Raw genomic sequence first — 22,081 nt, 5'->3', positions numbered from 1 at the left:
AAGGGAACTTCCCTCATGGAGGGGCTCACGCTTCAGGGCTGGGGTCTGCACTCCAAGGAGGGAGGATGTGGCCTTGGGAGGGGGCTGGGGCTCCCTGGAGGGGGGGGCTTCCCCTCCCAGCCAGCAGGTGGCCATGGAAATGGCTGGGTCTCAAGGTGCTGCTGGCCAAAGGTCATCCTTTGAAGTGTTCTTTCTCTCCCCACAGGGAACACCATGGCCTGGGGGCCTCAGGCCTTTTTGGGGGGGGATGAAGGGAGAGGACTGTCCTTGGCTGGGGCTCAGCAGTATGGAGGGATGGGCAGCTGTTGCAGAAGCAAGCAATGGTCAGGAGGAAAGCTTAGGGATCCAGCTGGATCAAGAGTTGACAAGAGACCAGCAGGACACAGTAGGGACGGTGGGAAGGGGAACCCAGTAAAATGCTGGACTTTTCCAGTGAATTAGTGGAAGGAGGCAGGGCTGGGTACGGGAGGGAGGGAAGGGGGCTCCCGGGTGCCGGGGACTCCAGAAGGCGGGACCCCGGCAGCGAGGGGTCTGGCTCTCTCAGGGGAATGTGGATAAATGCTGGTGGCCACTCCTCCTGGAACGCGGTCAGACCGGCAATTGAGTTCATTGGCTAAATCAAATTTGGGCTTCTGTGCGAAGTCCTTTTATATTAAGTGCTTTAACGTACATCACCTCCTCCAGACTACTGATAAATCTTATTACCCATTATAAAGCCAGAGGCTGCCTCCCAGCCACCGGGAGAGGCTGGTAGAAGGGCGCTGGTGGGTCCGAGTGTGTGGCTTGGGCACAGTGGGTATGGCCAGGGAGGGCCTGGAAAGGCCACCCCCCCCCCTCCACAAGCCTGGCCAGGCTGTTGACTGAAGCCAGATCCGTGTCTCCCCCGCACCTCGTGAGAGGCCCTGGTGCCCTGGAGGGAGGGCCAGGCCTGGGTGATCGGCGTTGCTGGGTGCGATGGTGGGCGGGTGAGCAGCAACAGGGTGGGTGTTAGCAAGCCCAACTGGCTTGGTCTCCCTGTCTCCGAGCTGCTAATATGCCACTCCCTTCCTGCTCTGCAAGGAGCTACTGATGGTAAGCTCGTTTACTCATGGATGAATGAGCGAAAGAATTCAATAAACACACAGCATGCCCACCTGGTCCCCGGTGTCAGCCTCACTGGGGGAACAAGCCAGACCCGACTCAGCTCAGCGCCTGGGGCGGGGCCGGGGGCAAGGGGTCAGAGGTGTCCACGCGTGGCCACCGTGGCTGTGACAGAGAGTGGGACTGCCACACTCCGTGAAGGCCAGAGCGGGGCACAGAGGGGTGGCTGCCCAGGTCTCCAGCCTTCGGGAGCCCCAGAGACGGGCCGTCTGAGCCAAGCCCGAGGGAGGAAGAACCTGCCAAACAGGAGGGCAGGGAGGGCTGGGTTGTGCTCCAGGCAGAAGGAACAGCCCAGAGGCAAGTTAAAGGGACCCACCGTCCAGGCCCCAGGTCTGCAAGGCCTCAGAGCCCAGGCTGCCGAAGGAGGGGAGAGCAGAGCTGCAGAGTGTGGACTTGATTCTAGGGGCGGTGGGAAGCCACTGAGGGGAAGGGACATGGCTGGACTTGTGTTTGGGAAAAAAGCCTCTGCACGGAAGGGGCAAGACTAAAGAGAGAAGCCAGTCATCTCCCCAGGTGAAATCCTGGCGCCGGTGGTGCCGCTCTCTGGGGGGCAGGAGGGTGACGGGAGTCCATGTAAGGAACCTGCTCAGGCCGGGAGTCGGGTGGGAGGGCTGGGTAGGAATCCAGAGGGAGGGCATGGCCCCGCGGAGTGGCAAGAGGCCTCCAGGATCCCAAGCTCAGAATGGGCAACTCCGAATGGGGGAGAAGCCCCCAGATTCCCCAAGTCCTGGACAGCCAAGCCAAGGCCCCTCGTGGACCGTGGGCTCCCGCTGAGGCCTCAGGGCATCCTACGGCCCCCAGTCTGTGAGTCTGTGAGCAACATGCACGCGATGTTTCAGCGAGTGATGTGTTAAGTGACAGGTGTTTGTGGAAGCAGATTTCTGCCTGGGGGGGGGGCAGGTACACACACACACGTGTGTGGGGGTGATGGCAGGGGGGTAACAGGGAAGGGAGCAGCGGTGAATCGAACCCGTACTTGATATTGGGCGACATGCCAGCGAGCCTTCAGAATGACCCCACACCCCCACCCTGCTCCCTCTGCTGCGGAGGCCAAGGCCTGAGAATAGGCTCAAATCGATCTGCCTGCCCCCTGACTCTCATTGCCCCTCCATGGCCCTGTCTGTCCTGCCCACTGCCCGCACCTCCAGGTCTTGCAGGTCACAGAGCAGGGGGGCAGGGCGCAGAGCCTGCTGGGGCCTGGGGCTCGTGCGCGGGGTGCCGCCAGGCTGTGGGGGCTCCTTGCTACACCGCTGGCAATAACACTGTCTTCCCAAGTCACTTGGGCCACAGGGCACGTCCTTTCCTGCCCGCCAGCTGACTAATGAAGGGGGTGGGGACTGTACCAGAGGGGAGATGAGACCCAGAGATTCCTCTTGGCTGGAGAGAGTCCCCCTAGTGAGGGACACACACCTGCGAATGAGGTCTGTGTTCAGGTGAGTGAAAACCGACTCCTTCCAAATAACAAGGGTGCCCATTTCTTGCTCACCCGCTGAGCTTGGGGGCCTTGAGCTAACGTGCAGGTGCTCGGATGATCCTTACAACAGTGGGATCCCATTTTACAGGTGGGGAAATGAGGGAGACTTGCCTTGCAGAACCTTGCAAAGGAAAGAGTCAGATGCAAATGTAGGCTTCCCTCGACACCATGAGCCCTGTTACCACAGAGAGACCTCTTGGAGCCCCGGGGAGGGGGTGTGTGTGGGGGGGAGGGAGGGGGCTGGCCATCCTTGGTTGCCAGAAGTGTTAGAAGCCGGGTTTCTGACCCAAATAGTGCATCTGTCAGCCTGCATGTGCCTTTCCCCCTCACATGTGGTACAAGGTCACCCTCCGTCCCCTCACCCCTCCTCCCACCTGGCGGCCCTCTCCAACCCTTTCCTGCACCATGTCAGCTCTCCCCACACTGTTTTGGGTGATTCCAGCAGAATGCCAATGTGCTGTGGCGCCTCCCCCATTTGTAGGAAGAACTCTCTCCTCCCCATTTCTCCCCACTGGCTCATGCCCAGTGTCCCTGCTCCCTCTCAGGACCACACTTCTTAAAGGCCTTAACAACACCCCATTTTTACCCCTCGTTCATCTTCTTTTACTTTGTGGCATTCACCCTGGAACCCACCCCAGACAGCTTCTGTCCCCGACTCCACCACATGTGCTCTGGAAGAGGTCACCTTTGACCTCCCTGTTGCCAAATCCACGGACCTGCCTTGCCCTCCTCCATCTGGACCCCAGCGGCATCAGACACACTCGTTCCGCTTGGCTTTGGGCACCGTCCTTCTGGACTCTCTCCCCTCCCAGCTGCTGATGCTCTTTGTCCCGCCTTCACTATCCATCCTCTCTGGGCTCCATCCCAGGCCCGACGCTCTCACCATCTCCCCACTCTCTTGGGGTTCTCGAATGCTCCCATGGAGTCAGGATCTCTCTAAGCCCCAGAGGCCCCAGGGCCCCGTCTGGCCTGCACTCCAGACACCGAGGCCTCCAGGGCAGCCCAGAGCCACAAGTCCGGAGCAGAGCTCCCTCTTGCACGCGTGCGGCCATTCTAGAAAACCCATCAGCGGTTCCTTATAAAGCGCAACATACACTTATCACAGGACACTGCGATCCCACGCCTGGGCATTTACTCAAGGGAAATGAAAACTATGTTCACCCAAAAACCTTGGCATGAATGTTCATGGCGGCTTTACTCACGATCGCCCAAACCGGAAGCAGTTGCAACACCCCACAAGGGCTGAATGGCCATAGGAACGGAGGTGTGGCCAGCACACAGTGGGACACCACCCAGCACACAGTAGGACATCACCCAGCACACAGTGGGGTGCCACCCAGCACATAGTGGGACATCACCCAGCAACAAGAAAGCCCGTTCCTCAAAGGTACTGTGCTGAGAGAAAGAGGCCACCCACATGCTGCATGACTGCACCTATAGGACATTTGCAGAAAGACAACTGTCCGGACAGAGCGTGCATCCGTGGTTGCTGGGGGTGGGGCGGCTACAACGGGGCAGCCAGAGGGAGTCTCATGGGAACATGGAAAATGTCCTGTGTCTTGGTGGTGGCAGTCTCATGAATCTGTACAGGTGTTAAAATTCATAGAACTGTGCCCCAGAAAGTATGATTTTTACTGTACGAGAAAATAAAAAAATAAAATGTAAAAATGTAAAATCAACTTCCTCCGGAAACTTCTTCCCTCACAGCTGTCCACAGGCGAGAATCCTGGGAGCCCCCTGGAGGCCTTCTGTTCCCCGTCCCCACATGCTTAGCTGCTACCAAAGGCCCCCCATCCCCAGGCGGCCCCCGGCTTCCTCCTCCACCACTGGAACCAGTACCGGCCGCCGTCAGTCTTGGAAGAACCTGCCTAGTTTCCCTGCCACTCCTCGGTCCCCTCCCAACTCAAATGTCGAAGCATCAGAAATCAGATCATGTCACTTCCCAGCATCCTGCAAGAGCTCTCTCTGAACTTAGAATAAAACCAACTCCCTCCCACGGCTGCAGGGCCGGCAGGATCCAGCCATGTCCCCTCTGCTCTTGTCTTAGGGCACTCACAAACTCTAGCCACGTCACATGAAGTTCTTAGAAGGCACCATGCATGAGAATGCAGGGCCTTTGCACCTGCTATACTCCTGCCGGCAATGTCCCTCCCCGACCTGCTCCCACTCACCCTTCATGAGGTTCTAACTCCTGCTGCATGAAATTATATGGAAGTAGGGTCTTTGCAGATGTGATGAAGACGTAAGATAAGATGAGGTGATATGGAGTATGGTGACCCTAATCCAACGTGACTGCCGTCCTTCCAAGAAGAGCCTCAGTGGGCACACCAGGTCAGGACAGGCAGCAGGGAGGAGCAGAGCTGGGACCGGAGGGATGCAGCGACAGCCCATGGGGCCACAGGTCGATGGCCTCCCCCGAAGCCGGGAGGGAGGCATGGACTGGATTCTCCTCTACACGTTTCAGAGAATGCGTGGCCCTGCCCACCCCTTGATTTCAGACTTCACGCCTCCAGAGCTGTAAGGCTATACCTTTCGGCTTTTTTAAGCCCACCTGGTTTGTGGTACTTGGTTCTGGTGGCTTTAGGACATGAATAAAAGTGTGCATTAAAAGTATCTGTGGAATGAATGAATACGATAGCGAGAAAACTCTCAGGAAACCCTTCTCCTTCAACAAGAGGAAGGGGGGCTCAGTTCTCTCGGCGCTGTTGGGAAGACACTGGTGTTGGTCATTCCATCCTCAACCCTCCTGCATGTCTCCCCACATCTTCTGTGACTGGTCCAAACCAGGAGCCCTTCCTGCCCCTTCTCACTGATGGGGGGGCCACACCTGGTCGGGGAGCAGAGCAGAGGCACCCAGGGGAGCTGCACTGGACCGGGGACCCCCATGCAGTTCCCCAGGAATCCCTGCCCCCCCACCAGCTCTCAGCAGACGGACAATACTGTCTTAATTCTGCTCTTCAGTGGGAAGAAATGGTTCAGGAAGCTCAGCAGACCCAGCTATGGGGGCGTGAAGTGCCCCTAATGAAACCTCTGACCCCAGTGAACAGAGTTCGTATGTGTTCATTAAAAAAAAAAAAAGTAGGGGCGCCTGGGTGGCTGAGCGTCTGCCTTCGGCTCAGGTCGTGATCCCGAAGTCCCGGGATCAAGTCCCGCATCGGGCTCCCTGCTCGGCGGGAAGCCTGCTTCTCCCTCTGCCTCTGCCCCACCCCCCGCTTGTGCTCTCTCGATCTCTGACAAATAAATAAATAAAATCTTACCAAAAAAAGTAGCACACAAAGCTCACTCTCCAAACACTCAGGACCACGGACTCCCTTTGAGAATGGCATAGAACCTGGCGCCCCACTTGCAGGCTGACCACCCACACGGCACACGGCACCCAGCAAGGACTTCGGGGAGTCCTGGCTCTTAAAGCCCACGTGACCCTCCGAAAAGTGCCCCCGCCCGGGGAGGAGGGCCTCCGGGATGTGCCCTGCCATCTGGCGTTTCATGGGCATGATGCTGGCCCTGGTGCTTACAGGCGCTCACAGGGGCCCAGCCACGGCTCCAAACCCTCTTCTCCAAGCCCTTCTTCACCTCACTTGCACCCCGAGGTCGCTGTCTCTGTTTTATGGATGTGGGAAAGGAGGCCTGGGCAGCTGGTGTACTCTGCCCAGGGTCACGGTTGAGGCAGGATTTGTACCCAGACAGTCTGACACAGAAGCCATCCACCCACCTGTTCCTTCTTATTCTTTTTTTTTTTTAAGTTTTTATTTATTTATGTTTTTAAGTCATCTCTACACCCAACGTGGGGCTCAAACTCCTGACCCCAAGATCAAGAGTCTTTTTCTTTTTTTTTTAATTGAGGTAAAACAGACGTAACATAAAATTTACCATTTTCCCGTTTTTAGGTGCCTGGTTCAGGAGCATTAAGTACATTCACATTACTGGGTAAGTACCACTGCCATCCGCCTCCAGAATGTTTGCATCATCCCAAACAGAAACTCTGTCCCCACTACACGGTAACTCTGCACCCCTGCCTTCCCGTTATTTTCCGTTGCTCTGATCCTGACTTCTCCAGGTACCGTATCTGAGCGGAGGCAGAGGATACCTGTCCTTGGGTCCGGCTTATCTCACTCAGCATCATGTCCGCAGGGCTCACCCATGTTGTAGCAGGTGTCAGAATTCCCTTACTTTTTGAGGCTGAGTAACATTCCATGGAATATGGACGGACCACATTTCATGTATCCATCATCTGTCAACGGACACTTGGGTTGTGCCCACCTTTGGGCTGCTGGGCACGATGCTGCTGTGAACACAGGTGCGCACACATACCTTCAAGTCCCTGCTTTCCCTGCTTTCGCACCGATATGCCTAGGAGTGGAACTGCTCTGCCTTGAGCGGGGTCCCAGCATTACAGGGGAATTCACACGCTCCCTGCAGAAAGGCCCAGGGAAGAGTCTAGAAGGAGGGCCAGGCACACAGGTTGGGCAAGAAGGCGCCTCTCTCTCTGATGCACCCCGCACCCCCACCCACTGCCCTCCACACTCACGCCCAGAGTAGAAATCTTCCCTCCGAGGTTTCTATTCTTGTCCTGAGTTCCGTCCGTCTCCAGTTACCGGGTGATCAATAGAGACAGGACGTTTGTGGAAGAAGACAAGAAGGCAAGACGTGGGGAAGAGGGGAGGGGGGAGAAAACCAGGTGGGTGTCAGCCGGCCCGGGGACTCAGAGCAGAATCTGGCGAAGCCGGTGGGCTCGGCCAGTCCGGGGTCAGACGTGCCCATCCAGGCCCAGCTCTGTCTCTGGGACAGGGCATGTGTCCTCCCCCTCCAAGCTCCTCTTGGGTTAAAAGGGGGTGAGGACACAATGCCTGTAATCTAACACCCACCAAATTTCTAAGTGGTATCTATAAGCTCCTGTTTACTTAATCAACATTTATTATTGTTGTACGAAACAGGTGCATAGGACCTTAACCTGACCCACGGACCTCTCTCCATCATCTCCCACAAACACCACCCTGATGGGCTTGAATATCTCCAGGACAGGGAGCTCCTCCTTCCCTGTCCCCAGCTGACAAAGGCCCAGCTGGACTGGTTCCCTGGAGCCTCCGAGGATTTTCTGAGCAGAGGAATTTGCCCCTGGTCAGGGTTTGGGGATGAGAACCGGATGACCACCGTCTACTCTCTGTCCTAGACCCAGAGTGGGCAGGACTGGCAACACTGTTTCGCCGGTCTGCTCGCGCCCCAGCCCCTGGGTGCCCACCCTGCCCCGGACCTGCTGAGTCCTGTTAGTACAGTGTCTACGCTGTCACACCCGCGACAGGACAGGAACATCTCAGAGCGTGAGGGACACACGGTCAGCTCAGGAGCTGCACTGGGCCACCAGTGTGTTTTGTTGTACCTGCACGGGGCTTTTGAAAAAAAATTTTGAAGTAGGTGCCAAAATTTTAAAAATCAAGAGATCTTACATAGATACCTGCTGCCTGCCTTCTCTTATAACCTGAGAAGATCTGGCAATATTTGGTCTCTTGTTCTGTGAAGGGCCTGCTCTGCCCATTTCTCCACAGACCGCACCCTTCCCTGTTGTCTCTACGGGTCTACATCACCCAGGGATGTGTCTTCCATGCCCCCGTAGACATTTGGGCTTGCCACCACACTAACCCAAGAACGCATGCTTCCCTGCATCTTTTCTGAGCTCCAGTTTCTGGGATGGACGTAGCCATGGCCTCCTATCCAGGCAGCCCTGGCCCCACGCCTCCCTCCCTTACCTGTCCTGCCACCTAGCCCGAGGAAGGGGATGCTGGAATAAGCTCCGTGCACACATCAGCCCAATGAATCCTCACCGCAAGCTGATGAGGGAGCTACTATATTTCCATTTTGCAGATAAGAAAACTGAGGCTCAGGCAGGTTAAGGAGATCCAGCTAATCAGTGATGGAGCCCTGCCTCTCCAACTCACTTGAGGAACTTTGCAAAGAGAGGGCTTTCTGGAACTTGCTCCAAACTTATGGGATCCAAGGCTCTTTCGTGGTGGGGCTGGGGAACCTGTCATCTTAAAAAGCTCTCCTGTATGATGCTGGCCAGGTTCGGGCCTTGCTGCACTTGACCACTTGGGGCGGAGGTGGGGGCTCCGTCTCTGCTCCAAGGACAGTAAAGGGATGATCACATTTCCTCCCAAATCCAGATGTCACCCCAGATTTGCTGCACAGTTAAAGCCCGCTAGCTGCTCTCCTGCTCCACACCTGAGTTTGCCCATATCTGGAAGGAGAAAATAGCTCCAGCCCCCTTCCTGCCTTCCAGGAACGGGAATGAATAGGAGGTAAGACCCCCCTCTTCTCTCTATCCTAGACCCAGAGTGGGCAGGACTTGTCAGGGCCCGCAGGGAGGCAGGGAGGCAAGGCTGGTGGGGACAGAGGCCTCAAGGTGCTGAAGCCTCTCTTCTTACCCCTGCTCTGTACCCATTCCTCATTCCACAGGGCCCTGGACTTTCTCCAGCTGCTCTGCCCCCCTCCCCTGCTGTGGCCAGCTGCCTCTGCCCCCCTATCCCCCAATCTGAGTCTCCCTTGCAGGTGGAAATAGCTGACAATAGTGGCAGGTTGGGAGAAACCACAGTACGAGAGACCTTTGGATTGGGAGAGAGGGTCAGTGAGATGGCCCTATATAGAGATGCCCTTGAGCTTGGACATGCCTGGGTTGGATCTTGGCTGTCTGGTATTTAGTTTAGCTGTGTGATCTCCTTATATTCCCTGACCTCAGCCTCTGCGTCTGAAAACAGGAGGTAGAGGGGAGCGCTGTCTCTATAGGGAAAGGTGGGGATCAGGTCTGGCTTGCTCAATGCCACATTCTCGGCTTGTGGGATCTTAGCAATTCAATAACCCATTGCGGAGTCAAATGACTATTAATTAACTAAGAAAATGCACATGAAGCCCTTAGCTCGGAGCTCAATGAGACTGTAGCAAATGCTCGGTATCAGCTACTATTGTTGGCAGGCTACAGAGGGAGGCACACGGGGCCATGAGACTCAGGGAATCCCAGAACGGGTTCAGTCTGAGATCCCAGAACCTGAGAGGCCCCGGGAGGTCCCCAGGTGCCCACTCAGGACATCATTGGGCGGTTCCTCCATACGCCCTTGCCGCCCTGTCTTGTCTCCTGGGCCTCTCTGACTCCCTAGCACTGCTGGGTTTTCCCACCCAGAATTTAAAAAGGAAAAGTGGAGGAAGTTGCAGCCCTCCGCTGAACCATCTAACCAGACCTAATTAATCGATAAGCCAAGCTGCTGCTTTCCTGCCAACCAGCCACCTGAAGAGTACTTACTTCATCTGTGAATTGATTGCCGTACTTTGGCCACCAGTAAGTCTAATCCCCGCCGCCCGCTGAGGCTGGGTGCCAAGGGGAGCTGGGAGCTGCTGAGCAGGGGCCGCCCTTCCATCTTGCCAGGGAGATGTGGTCTCCAGGCACCCAGTCCTCAAGTTACAGGTGGGAAACTGAGGCCCGGAGAGGGGTGGAGAGGGGCAGGGCTGGGACCGGCTCACCTGGCCCCAGATCACCCAATGAGGTGGAAGGAGGGCCGTTGACCACACTCCTGAAGATGAGGGTCCCCCTGCAGGAGCCCAAGGCAGATGAGAAAGGCGGATGCAACCCCCAGAAGGTGTGGAGAAGGTGGTTCCAACCACCACATAGTGCTAAGCTGGCTGGGACTGCAGAGTGAAGGAAGGGTCTTATACTAGCCACTGCATCCCCAGGGCAGGCAGAGATCACCGAGAGGACCAGAGGCCCCAAACCTGGACGCAGATCAGAGAGCTCCATCCTCGACCCCCAGCTTCCACAACAGTGGCCATTTATCAGGTGGTTTCCAGAACATTCCTGATTTAACATACCCTGCCCCAAGCAGGGGAGGGTTAGAAGTCACAGGTGTCAGAAATACAGGCCCCTGCACGTGCACCTGTCAGCCTTGACCCTGAACCGCCTCATCAACCACTTGCCTTTGCCTTGGCCCCCCTGGAATACACAAGCAGAGTCCAAGTAAAATAAAAGGCAAACACGAGCTGAAAACAACAGCCCCACTCTGCAGGCTGGACCACAGTGATCTATCAGCACACAAGCTCCCAGCCTTTGCCCTGAACCCCTGATGCTCTTCCTGTGCCCGGACAGATTTCTTTCCAACGTCTCCCCAAGATGTAGAAACTACGCACACGGGTGTATTATTCATTTTACAGAAGAGGGATTATAGTAGACACACCATGCAACAAATTGCTTTTTCCTCTCAACAGTAATTCTATACTTGGGGTCTTTGGATCCTGCTGTGGAAAGACACTCCTGGTGTATGTTGTCCCAGCAGGGTTCTTGGTGGGACCCCTGCCCACATGGCCTAAGCCATGTGCCCGATCCTGATTATGTCCCACCTTAGCCGGTTTAACTGTCACCACCATCCAATGAGAAGGGCGTGATTGTTATCATCCCCATTCCACAGGTGGGAAACTGGGGCACAGAAGGGTCCTTGTCCGGGGTCTCGCAGCCCGTGGATGGCAGTGCCGGGAATCCAACAAGGCTGTCTGGCTCCGGAACCGTGCTCCCAACCAGCCAGTGTTCTCAGACTAGGGCATGCATCAGAATCCCCGGACGGCTCGCTGGAACACAGATTGCTGGGCCCACCCCTGGAGGTTCTGATGCAGTAGGTCTGGCATGGGGCCCGAGAACTGGCATTTCTAGGAAGTTTCCAAGCGCTGCTGATGCTGCCAGTCTGGGAGTCACACTAGGAGAGCATCACACGCTGCTGCCCCTTATCACTGACCGCTCGCTGACCCAGGGATGAGGCTGCTCTGAGCCTCTCCTGAGCGCAGACCAGGGTGTTAGGGAGCTGGCTCAGGGATAGAGTTCTTGCCCCTACAGACCGGCACATGATCTGTTGAAGGAACAAATGACCCAGATATCATGGAGTCACTTAATCATCCGCCATCTTTCCTGGGGATCTAAGGCCTAGTTTTTATCTACGATGGTCTTTTGCCTTCGGCCAAAGTGGCCTGGAAACATATTCTTCTCCAAAGCTGTGAGCAAAGGATGAACTCAGCATGTGTGGGTTGTCCACACCCTGCATTTGCCAAAGAAAAGTTTGGCCCTTGACTGGCTTCGGCGAGGTAATCTCTGAGCCATTGGAATGTCTTGCCCGGTAAGTGTCTTTGTTTACCTGGGGCTTTGGGACACATTAGTTTGGTTTACGGTGATGATATGATTTATGGCAGGGGGCCTCTAGGTCAAGGGATTGAAGACCAAGGTCAACCATACAGGCAGTCAGCCATGCCTACATGATCAATTCCCAAAAAACCCTTGGATACCAAGGCTTGGGCAAGCTTCCCTAGCTGGGGCTATGCCACACATCATTGCTGGGAGGACTGAGTACTGTCTGCAGGACTGCACTGGGAGAGGACAAACAGAAGCTCGCACTGCGGTCTCCAGGAGCACACGCATGGACCTCTGTCTGTTGCTAACTTTAATCTCTTTTCAGTGTAATAAACTGTAATTGAGAGCATACTGTTTTGCTAGGTTCTGTCCTTCTAGAAAATCATTGAGCCTGAGGGTGGTCTTGGGGACCCCCAGACACAAGCATCAATTCACTGAGTTGCTGGATGGTTACAGAGCACCTCCTGAGCGCTCGGCTTTCGCCCAAGCCCTGCCCACATTGCCCAGCTCCACTGGTCTCCTCTAGACCTTCCAGCCCTCCAGGCCCTCCAGAGAACATTTATCATCCATCATTCACCTCCCTCCATGGAAAAACCAGGTGTCTTGTCTGTGCAGCCCGGGCCACCATAGGCAGCCCCTTTGATGTAATACCAGGTACCATCCCAGGTACCAGGTAATGTCCCAGAAACCAGGTCATATCCTGAGTATCAGCTAACATCCCAGGAACCAGGTAACATCCTGAGTACTAGCTAACATCCCAGGACCCAGGCGACATCCTGGGAACCAGATAACATCCTGAGTATCAGCTAACATCCCAGGACCTGGGCAACATCCCAGGACCCAGGCAACATCCTGGGAACCAGGTAACATCCTGAATATCAGCTAACACCCCCGGACCCAGGTGACATCCCAGGACCCAGGCGACATCCTGGCAAACAGGTAACATTCTGAGTACTAGCTAACATCCCAGGACCCAGGCAACATCCTGGGAACCAGGTAATATCCCAGGAACCAGGTGACATCCCGGGAACCAGGTAACATCCTGAGTACTAGCTAACATCCCAGGACCTGGGCAACATCCCAGGACCCAGGCAACATCCTGGGAACCAGGTAACATCCTGAGTATCAGCTAACACCCCGGGACCCAGGTGACATCCCAGGACCCAGGCGACATCCTGGCAAACAGGTAACATTCTGAATACTAGCTAACATCCCGGGACCCAGGTGACATCCTGGGAACCAGGTAACAGCCCAGGAACCAGGTAACATCCCAGGAACCAGGTGACATCCCGGGAACCAGGTAACATCCTGCGTACTAGCTAACATCCCAGGAACCAGGTAAAATCCCAGAAAACAGGGAACATTCTGGGAACCGGGTAACATTCTGAGTACCAGCTAACATCCCGGGACCCAGGTGACATCCTGGGAACCAGGTAACATCCTGAGCACCAGCTAATATCCCGGGACCCAGGCGACATCCCAGGACCCAGGTAACGTCCCAGTGCCCCCCAGCAGGCCTTACCTGCCAATGACCTCGATGTTGGAGATGGCATAGAAGTACTTGTAGAGGTTCTCCCGCTGCACGTAGGTGCCCCCCAGCGCGGGGCGCAGCAGCCGCATGCGCAGGTCCGTGAGGGTGAAGAACTCCTTGAGGCCCTTGGCGCTCTCCAGCCGCGTGTAGAGGTTGCCCATGTTGCGCAGGTCGGGGCCAGCGAAGATGGCCAGGCGGTCCCGCACCTCGAAGCGCACGTGCTTCTCCTTCTTGGAGCCGGCCCAGCGCGAGTACTCCTCGGTGCACAGCACGCGGTGGGCGCCCGAGGACGACAGGTCGCGGGCGCGCCGCGCCACCATGCCGAAGGCCTCCATGCAGTCCTCCGCGTAGAACTGGTAGGGCTGCCACGTGCGCCCGTTGTCCAGGGACTTCTCCAGGACCATGACCGTGGGCCGGCCGTACTCGAAGGTCACCACCACGTCGTCCGTCAGCTCCACGCTCTTGTTCCACGAGAGGGTGATGTTGGCTTCCAGCGGGCTGGGGTAGCGGCTCCACGTGACGCTCTGCCAGTACGTGGCCAGGCCCTCATCCTCCTTGTCGAACATGAGCCGGGGCGGGTGGGCCAGGTCCGGGTTGGAGGCGTCACACTCGTTGCTGCACAGGTAGGGGTTCTCCTGCGGGAGGAGGAGACGGGAAGGGTGGGCGCTGACAGCTGGGGGCGGGGCCGGGGCGGGGCCGGGGGCGGGGCCGGGGCGGGGCCCGGGAGACCACCGGCCTGGCCCCGACTGCGCGCCCGCCCCGGGCGCCTGCCCGGAAGTGGCGGAGCCTGCGCTCTGGGGTCTGGGCACCAGGAACCTCCGCTGGGCTGGTGATTTGTACCCATTTCCCCAAAGCACATAGAGGCATGCAAGTCTATGGCTTCCCAAGAAAACGCACACTTGCCCCTACTCCAAATACAGACAATCAAGAAGGGCGGGTGTTAGTCACGTGCTCCCCAGGCCCCCATGGGTCCTCATGGCCGGCAGGTAAAGTCCCGCCTCTTTAATGCGACTCTTGAGTACTCTCCTGCCACCATACCTGGAGCCGCTGTTCTCCTGGGGCCCGGCCCCCAGAGCACTCCTGCCCTCCTCACCCAGCTTGTCTGCGCCTCTGAGCCTTCGCAGACCATATTCCCTCTCCTCCATGTGCCCTTCCACTCTCTGTCTGCCTTGAAAATTCCTACTCACATTCTTAACTCCTTAAACATCTCCTACACCAAGACGCCTTTCTGACCCTTTAAACCAATAGCATTATAGCAACAGGAATGAGGTGGGAGAGGAAGTCGGAGTGTCCGCCCGCGATGTCTATCAGTTACAGACCTCCTCGTGTCACTTCTCCCGTTTGCTATCTCACTTCCGAACACAGAACGCGAGTATTAGCTCCGCGCTCCGGATGAAGGAACCCGGGCTCGGAAGGTGGGGGCCCTGGCCCAAGGCACCCACCAAGCGCCGGGAGCCACGCCTCGGCCTCTGCTGCAGAGCACGGCAGTCACGCCCGCCTCTGCCCCGTGGCCCGTGTGCCCACCTCACGCGTAGTCTGGGCGCGCTGGGAGGATGCTGAGTGTCTCCAGCCTCCTCTCACGGGGGTGCATCGTTGTGGCGAGTTGTTCCAGGGCCTTGGCAGAGGCCTGGCGGGCTCAGTGGGGGTGCTGGCTGCAGAGGGCAGAGCACAGCCCCCACTCGCACTCTCTCCCCCCACCCTGCCCCAAGAAGGCTGGCAGCCCACTCCCGGGCCCAGCGGGCACCCGCCCTGGCTCCCCTCCATGGCGGCTCAGATCCATTCCCCGTGTCTGTCCACTGCGTGCACTCACCCGGAGGCCTGGAAATGTCACCAGTGCCTGGGTGCCCGGGCTGGAGCACAGGGGAATTCTAGGGCAGTGAAGCAATTCTGTGTGACACGGTTATGGTGGAGGCAGGACGCTGTGCTTTGGTCCAAACCCACCGAGCTGACAACACTGAGAGGGACCCCTGATGTAACTCTGGGCTCTGGTTCACAATGACTATCGATGTTGCTCATCAGCTGTTACACATGTACCAAACCAGGGCAAATGTGACTGGCAGAGGGAAGTGTTCATGGGGAGGCAAGGTGGCACTGGGAACTCCCGCCCCTGTGGGCTCAATTTGCTGTAAGCCTAAAACTGCTCTAAAGCATAGTCTACTAAAAAGAAAAAAAAAAAAAAAAAAAAAGCTGTCACGAAGAATCACAGCGCCCAGACCACTCACATCCCTTTGTGATGAATATTTCAGGTCTCTGGTTTGCTCAGAGACAAAACAGCTTGGATGTGAGTTAAAGTCTCTCACTCCAGAATGAGCCACTCTGCTCCCACAGGGGAGTGGGCGCGTTGCCTCCTGGGCGGCTGAGCTGTTGCCCCCGCGGGCATCACCATGGTGGCCTCGGGCCGTGGCGGCTGATACCCTTTGTGAAGGACACGTTCCCAGCCTGCCCAGGGGTCCTCGGTGCGCAGGCTGGCCCAGGGTTTTACTGAGGCAGGTTCCACAAAGCCCTCCTCGACCAAAATAGCTCTGTCCTTGGTCCCCTATGGTGCCACCCCCCACCAAACCTGGCCCAGGCCTGCTGATTCTCAGGACCCGCAAACCTCGGGATGGAAGGGGTTGACCGCCAAGTCCAACCCCTCGTTCAGCAGATGGGGAAACTGCTGGAGGCCCAGGACTAGGCAGGACTGGCCCAGGCCTCCTTGACAGTGGGTGGTGTTTGAGGATGAACCTGTTCCCTGTCCCGGACAACCTCGGGGCTGTCCTGAAACTCTAGTGTCCTCACATGCAACGTGGCAGGGAGAGGGTCTGATTCAGCTTGTGGGTCCCAGCTTCTTCCAGCTCCAGCGGAGTGACCCTGTGCCGTCACCCCGAATGGGAAGGGGCTGAGAGGGATGGCTCAATGGCCTGCAGAGGCCAGGCCTGGTGACTAGAGGAAGCAAGCCTGCCCGTGGGGTGGGGGACAGCGTCTGCCCCAGTCCCTCTGCCGACAGCAGCAAAGGGCACTCAGTCCAGAGGCAGAATCAGCTCCGGTCATGGTCATGCCATTTGGGGTGGAAATGTGCGAGAGCTCACACAGGGACACTGGGGGCAGGAGGACACAGTTTGCCCCTAGGCTGGCATCCCCACCCACCACCCAGCAATCTCCCCCTTCTCACCCCCCAGGTCCCCTTCCAATCCCCCGGCACCTTGTTAGGGACTAAATTGTGTCTCCCTCGAAATTCGTATGTTGAAGCCCTAAACCTCAGGATGTGGGAATGTGACTGGTTGGAGAGAGGGCCTTTAAAGGGCGATTAAGTTAAAATGAGGCCCTCAGGGTGGGGCCTGATCCAACATGACTGGGGTCCCTGTAAAGAGAGGAAATCTGGATCCACAGAGAGACACCAGAGGTGAGTGCACCCAGAGGGAAACCATTGTGAAGAAGCAGGAGGAGGGCAGCCATCTGCCAGCCCCGGGGAGGGGCCTCAGAGGAAACCGGACTCACCTTGGTCTTCAAGGGTCAAGCAAACTTGGATCTTAGACTTCTAGCCTCCAGAGCCGTGAACAAATAGATTTCTGTTGTTTACACCACCTGGGCCCTAGCAAACGAATACATGCCTCATCCCAAAGCTGGGGGCGAGGGGAAGGTCAGGGTAGGAGGACCGGTTCAGAGGGGCAGGACTGAATTGCAAGTTTTTGATGATTTCCCCAGAAGCTCTGTCTGGAGCGTTCCTCCTCCAGCCTGGTTCCGAAGACACGGGTACTAGACAACATGCTTCTTTGCCCACCTGGGTAACTCCTATCAATCCAGCACCGAAGGCTGTGCCTTTTCCCTGGCTGCCTCATCCTCTCTCACCTCTGAGCTTGTGTTCCTGCAGCCACTCTCTCTCCTCAGCATTTTCAGAGCCCTCCCCCATGCACCTCCTCCAGGAAGCCCTCCTTGCCTGACTCAACATTTAAACCCAGTTCCTTTGTCATCCGTCATGTGACATCAGTGTGCTTATCTGGGACAATGTGGTAAAACCTCTGTATAGGGCCTGGACCTCAGTAGCCACTCACCAAATTATAGTTATGACTGTCATCATATTAATTAGTTATTAATATAATGACAATTGGATTACTATTAATAAATCTCATGTTGAATGCTGATATTATTCCTGCCAACCCCTGACTTCTGTGAATCACCCACACCTCACCTTTCCCCGGTCCTTCTTCATCCCCCTGCCCTACCTTCCCTCACCCTGCCTAGCCTCTTGGTGGTCCCCACCACAGGACGAGGGATCCTGCACAACCCCCAGCTGTGCCGGCCTGTCTGTCACCACCAAGACTGACATGGCCAGCTCTGTCAGGGGACGGGGGCTCCAGCCCGGCTGCCGACACCACGCTGCCATAACCTGCAGGGCCCACTGGCCCCCCGCCCCCCTGGCCCGGGAAGCAGATGGTCAGAAACTAATGAATCAGCCTGTGTATTTACCAGCCCCGCGCCTGCTGCTGAGCGGGCTTAATCAACAGCGAGCACGATAAATAAATCCCAAGGCATCGCCAGCACAATTCTCTCCCTCTCGCTCCTATTTCTCTTCCTCCCTTCCACCGCCCTCCCGCCCCAAGATCTTGGAATTCCATTTAACCATTTCGGGGTGTGGGGTGTGTCTCCTGTTGAAGGCGCTGTCCACGCTGAACCAGCGGTCCTTCCCAAACACCATTTGCTCTCGCCCTCGCTTTCCTTCTGTTCTCCCCTAGCGAAGGTTCCCGAGGAGGAGCCTGGGGTTGGGAGCCCATTTTACCCCAAGCCCCCCTCCCCCAGTGCTGTGCCTCAATCTGACAGCTCATGACGGCAGGTGTGAGGGAGGGGCCGGGCTGGAGGGCCGGCGTCTGCCCGCCTTCTTGGTCTGCACATTTCCACCCGTCTCCATGAGATCAGACTAATACTCAAACACAATCCAAACAATACCTGGTGCCTAATACCTGGCCTAAAACCAGAAAGTTGGGGTGTTGGAGGCACACCTTTAACTTTTTAGGATGATACCGAAGCCAACATTTGATATTATCATCGAAAGCAGTAATTACTTTTTAGACATTTCATGAATATTCCCCAAAAAGTAAATAAATAAAAATCATACCCCTGATTAAAAGGTTTGAAACTTTCTCCAAAGAAAAATGTAACACACCGCATTTTCCATGCAAACTCTGGGGATTCATGGGGTCCTGTCTCCCCAGTTAGGAACCCCTGTTCTGGAGCAGTTAAGGAAACCGACTCTGGGGTCTGAAAGTCCTGGGTTTAATCTCAGCTCTATCCCTTGAGGCTGTGTGACCTTGAGAATGTTGCTTTACCTCTCTGAATATGTAGTCTCTCGTCCAACATCATGTGAAATAATGTGTACGAAATACCTAGAAAACATCTCCAAATGGTAGCAATAATTATTAAACAGCAGCTTCAAATACACTAGCTCAGGGGCTCTTCCAGCAACCTTCGATGGGAAGAAGGAAGGCTGAGGCCAACCAGCTCATTAACGGTAAAACCAGAACTTCACATAAGACACGGACCGCCTTGGGGACTGCCATGCATAATGATCATGCCATTCATTGCGTGTGAACCGTGTGCCAGGGCTGGGCTGCACACTTCGCACCCATTCCGAAAGGCATCCTCCCAGCACCCCCGGGGTGGCCAGTGCTACAGACCGAGAAACCGAGTACATGCCAGCCCCCCACGTCACTTCCTCTGAACACAGAGGGGCCGAGCCTAGGAAATCTTGGGGAAACCGAGCCCGTCCTATCTGTGCCTCTCCTACCTCTGCACACACACCAGGGCAAGTCACCTGAAAGATTAGGTTGTGGGGCTGATGGCGAGGGGTGAAGGCAGGGGTGCAGGGCAAGGGGAAGGCAGACAGCTAGGACAAAAGCACCAGAGAATGGGGTGGGAACAGACAGACCCACAGAGACACTGAGCAGGAGTCGCCTGGAAAGAACTATTCTATGGAGAAACCATTTCGTACCACGAATTTCAAGCCTTTCAATGGTCTCCTGAATGCTTTTGTTCTTATGTTATTTTCTGTGCAAAGGGTACAGCTGGGAGTCAGAGGCCGGGCTGTACACAGTGTAGACAAGCTTCAGGCAAAAAATATAATTGAGTGGGAAAGTCGACTGTTAGCAGGGACGCAGGAAACCGAGCCCAGGGGAAGTCAGGTTGTTTGGACCTCTGGGCCCCTACCAAGGAGCCTGTGCAGGGGCAGCCCCCAGAGCCGTAACCAAGTCTCGAGAAGAGGAATAAACAGCCCGTGCCCACCAGCCTTGCATCCTAACCTGTGTCGAGATGAGATTTCAGTCGCTGGACTCCGATGGGGCGGGGTGTGGGAATGTGGCCAGAACACGGTGGGAAGGGCTCTTCGATCTGCAGCTGGACGAGTGGGGACAGCCCTTCCCCCAGGCTCCCCCCCAGCCACACACGAGTCTCTCCACTTCTCCAGGTTGAGTCTCAACTTCTCCACTGGAGGGGAAGCGCCATGAGGGCAGCGGCCTCATCCTCCTCCTTCCTCACGGCAGCCAAGGCCCTGGCACTCCTCGGGGATCCTTGGGAAAACTTGGTGGAGAGGATGGAATCCAGCGGGGGGTGAGCAGCCTGACTCCTCGGGGCCCTCCTGAGGATTACAGCAGGTGCCGCACGGCAAGCACCTTGTGCAGCCCCAGCTCACCAATGATGGATGGAGGGACAGCATCTGGGCTGTCACCAGCCCCGCGGTTCGAGCATGCAGCAAGGTCCACACCCTGCCCGTGCCCTGGCCTGGAAGATGGGGTCTTTCAACTTACGCTCTATAAATGAGGAAAGGCTGAGCAACGTCTCAAGGTCACGCTGCTTCCCAGTGGCCGAGGTGGGACAAGAAGCCAAGGGAGTTGGGCTCGGAGACAAGTCAGGAAACTGTGCCCTTCACCCAAAAGGGAGGGACACCGCCGCCCCCAGACCTGGGCCGCTCCCTCGAGATTCAGGTTCCACCGGGAGGCAGACAGCCCATCGCTCTTCCACCCAGGCGTGTGGGCAGGCCCAGGGAACAGTTTAGCAGCTGACAGATTTTTTTGAACCTGTCTGCCGAGTTGCCAACTGAACTGTCTCATGCTCAACCCATCAACCTCAGCGCGGCTGGAGGCATCTGCCTATAGCAGGAGGCCAAGGGGAGCCCTAGGGAGGGGTGGTGAGGGGCGCCAAGAGGGAGGGACGTGGGGCAGAGGGTTCCGAGGGTCAGGCCAGGCAACACCAGCTCCCTCTTGCAGAACAGGACTTAGGGAGGAGCAAATGTGGGGGAAGCCAATGGGCAGCTGAGCTAGCCCCACCCTCCACCTTGCATGATGCTTCTAGAACTCTGGGGGAAACTCTTACACACCTGGGGCAGGTGTGTAAGTCAATAATAACTTCCCTGACCCACGGAGCTGGGATTTAGGAGACTGTTCTTAACCCCATGTATGACCTTGGGTGGGGCCTTGCCCTATCTGTGCCTCAGTTTCCCCATTCATGAAATGATTGAGCTCTGACACTGACCTCCCCAAGTCCACGTTCCTCAGTCCCCCACACCATTTGGCATCCCCAACTCTACTCCAGGGAGAAAGCCGGGGTGCCAGGGGAATTCTCCCTAACAAATTATTTCCTATTTATTGGTAAGAGAAGTTGCAACGGGCATAAATTATTAACAAAGCAGAAACGAGATTCTGTTGGGAACAGATTTTAATTCTAGCTGCCCTGCCGGTCTCTAACCATCCCACCACCCCCCTACGACTCCCCCCGTCCCCCTCCCTCCCTGTCCTCTCCTCCGGTAATTCCACTGACCCCTGTCCCTGTTGCTCTCCCCTCTTTAACTCCCTCCGCCTGCAGGCTTCTCTCCCTTTCCCTTTCGGGTTTCTGTTTGAGCTGAAGCCTGGACCGCAGCAAGGTCACCCCTCCCTGCTCGTGAATCAGCGGAAACCAACCCCCCCCCCGCAATGGCATTTCAGGGCTGGAGCTGCAGCTGGCCAGGGAGGCTTCTCTTGTTGGGGTGGGTTTGTTGTTGTTGTTTTGGTTTTGGTTTTTTGTTAGAGCTGTTTCTTCCCAGCCCAGCCACTACTCATAGGTAAGGCCAGGGGCCTGGACAAGGGATCTTCCCTGGACTCATCCATCCTGACAATGAGCATCCGGAGGCCACAGCGACAGCCACCACTCCCCACCGGCTCACCCCCAGACCTTGACTCTGAACCAGCCACAGTGGGCATCTCCTGGGCAAAAGTCCACCTCAGACCCCTTGAACCTGTCCTGGCCTCGGGTCTTCAGCTGCCCAGAGCACCTCTCCACTGCCCCAGTTCCCCAAATTGTTTGGGAGGAAAAGGAGGTCTTTCACTTCAACCCTGCCCACAATTTACCTCCTTCCAGAACCTTCCATGACTGGGGCTGGACTCTAGGCCAGCAGGGACCAGGTCTTGCCCACCCTTGCCCCATACCCTCAATGACTGTTTGCACGAAGTGGAATTTGCTAAACATTCCCACCCCCAGCAACTGGATCCCATGAGAGTGTTCGCAAGGGGCACTTTCTCGCTGGCCTCACTCAATCTTCCTGCTCTGGTGCGGCTCAGAGAGGGTAAGCGACTTGCCCAGCACCACCCAGCTAGGACTGTGTGGTTAACTGACTCCTGAGAGATGTGGGAGCAGCCTCCAGCAGGGATGCCAGCTCCGCAGTCCTGTACCCCACCTCTGGCTTCCTCTCCAGACACAGCCAGTAAGACTTTCTGCCGACCCGAGGCTGTCAGGCTGCCCTGGAGGACTGTCCAGGAGAGGGTCAGCTGGGAAGCCACGGTCA

General features: G+C 56.5%; 1 protein-coding gene across 4 annotated transcripts in view; it reads right to left on the bottom strand.

Moving 5' to 3' along the window:
• Window positions 1-22,081, bottom strand: part of NTNG2 (netrin G2) — a 67,899-nt gene that overhangs the window by 24,146 nt on the left and 21,672 nt on the right. For all 4 annotated transcript variants that reach the window (XM_036079750.2, XM_036079754.2, XM_036079755.2 and 1 more), the window contains exon 4: window positions 13,288-13,931. In XM_036079750.2, coding sequence (XP_035935643.1) covers window positions 13,288-13,931 — 644 coding nt within the window. The remainder of the gene's footprint in view (window positions 1-13,287; window positions 13,932-22,081) is intronic.

The sequence above is a fragment of the Halichoerus grypus genome, chromosome 14 (assembly GCF_964656455.1).
Source record: "Halichoerus grypus chromosome 14, mHalGry1.hap1.1, whole genome shotgun sequence".
Lineage (NCBI taxonomy): Eukaryota > Metazoa > Chordata > Mammalia > Carnivora > Phocidae > Halichoerus > Halichoerus grypus.
Note: the sequence above shows the minus strand (reverse complement) of the source record. Positions and strands in the feature narration are given on the sequence as shown.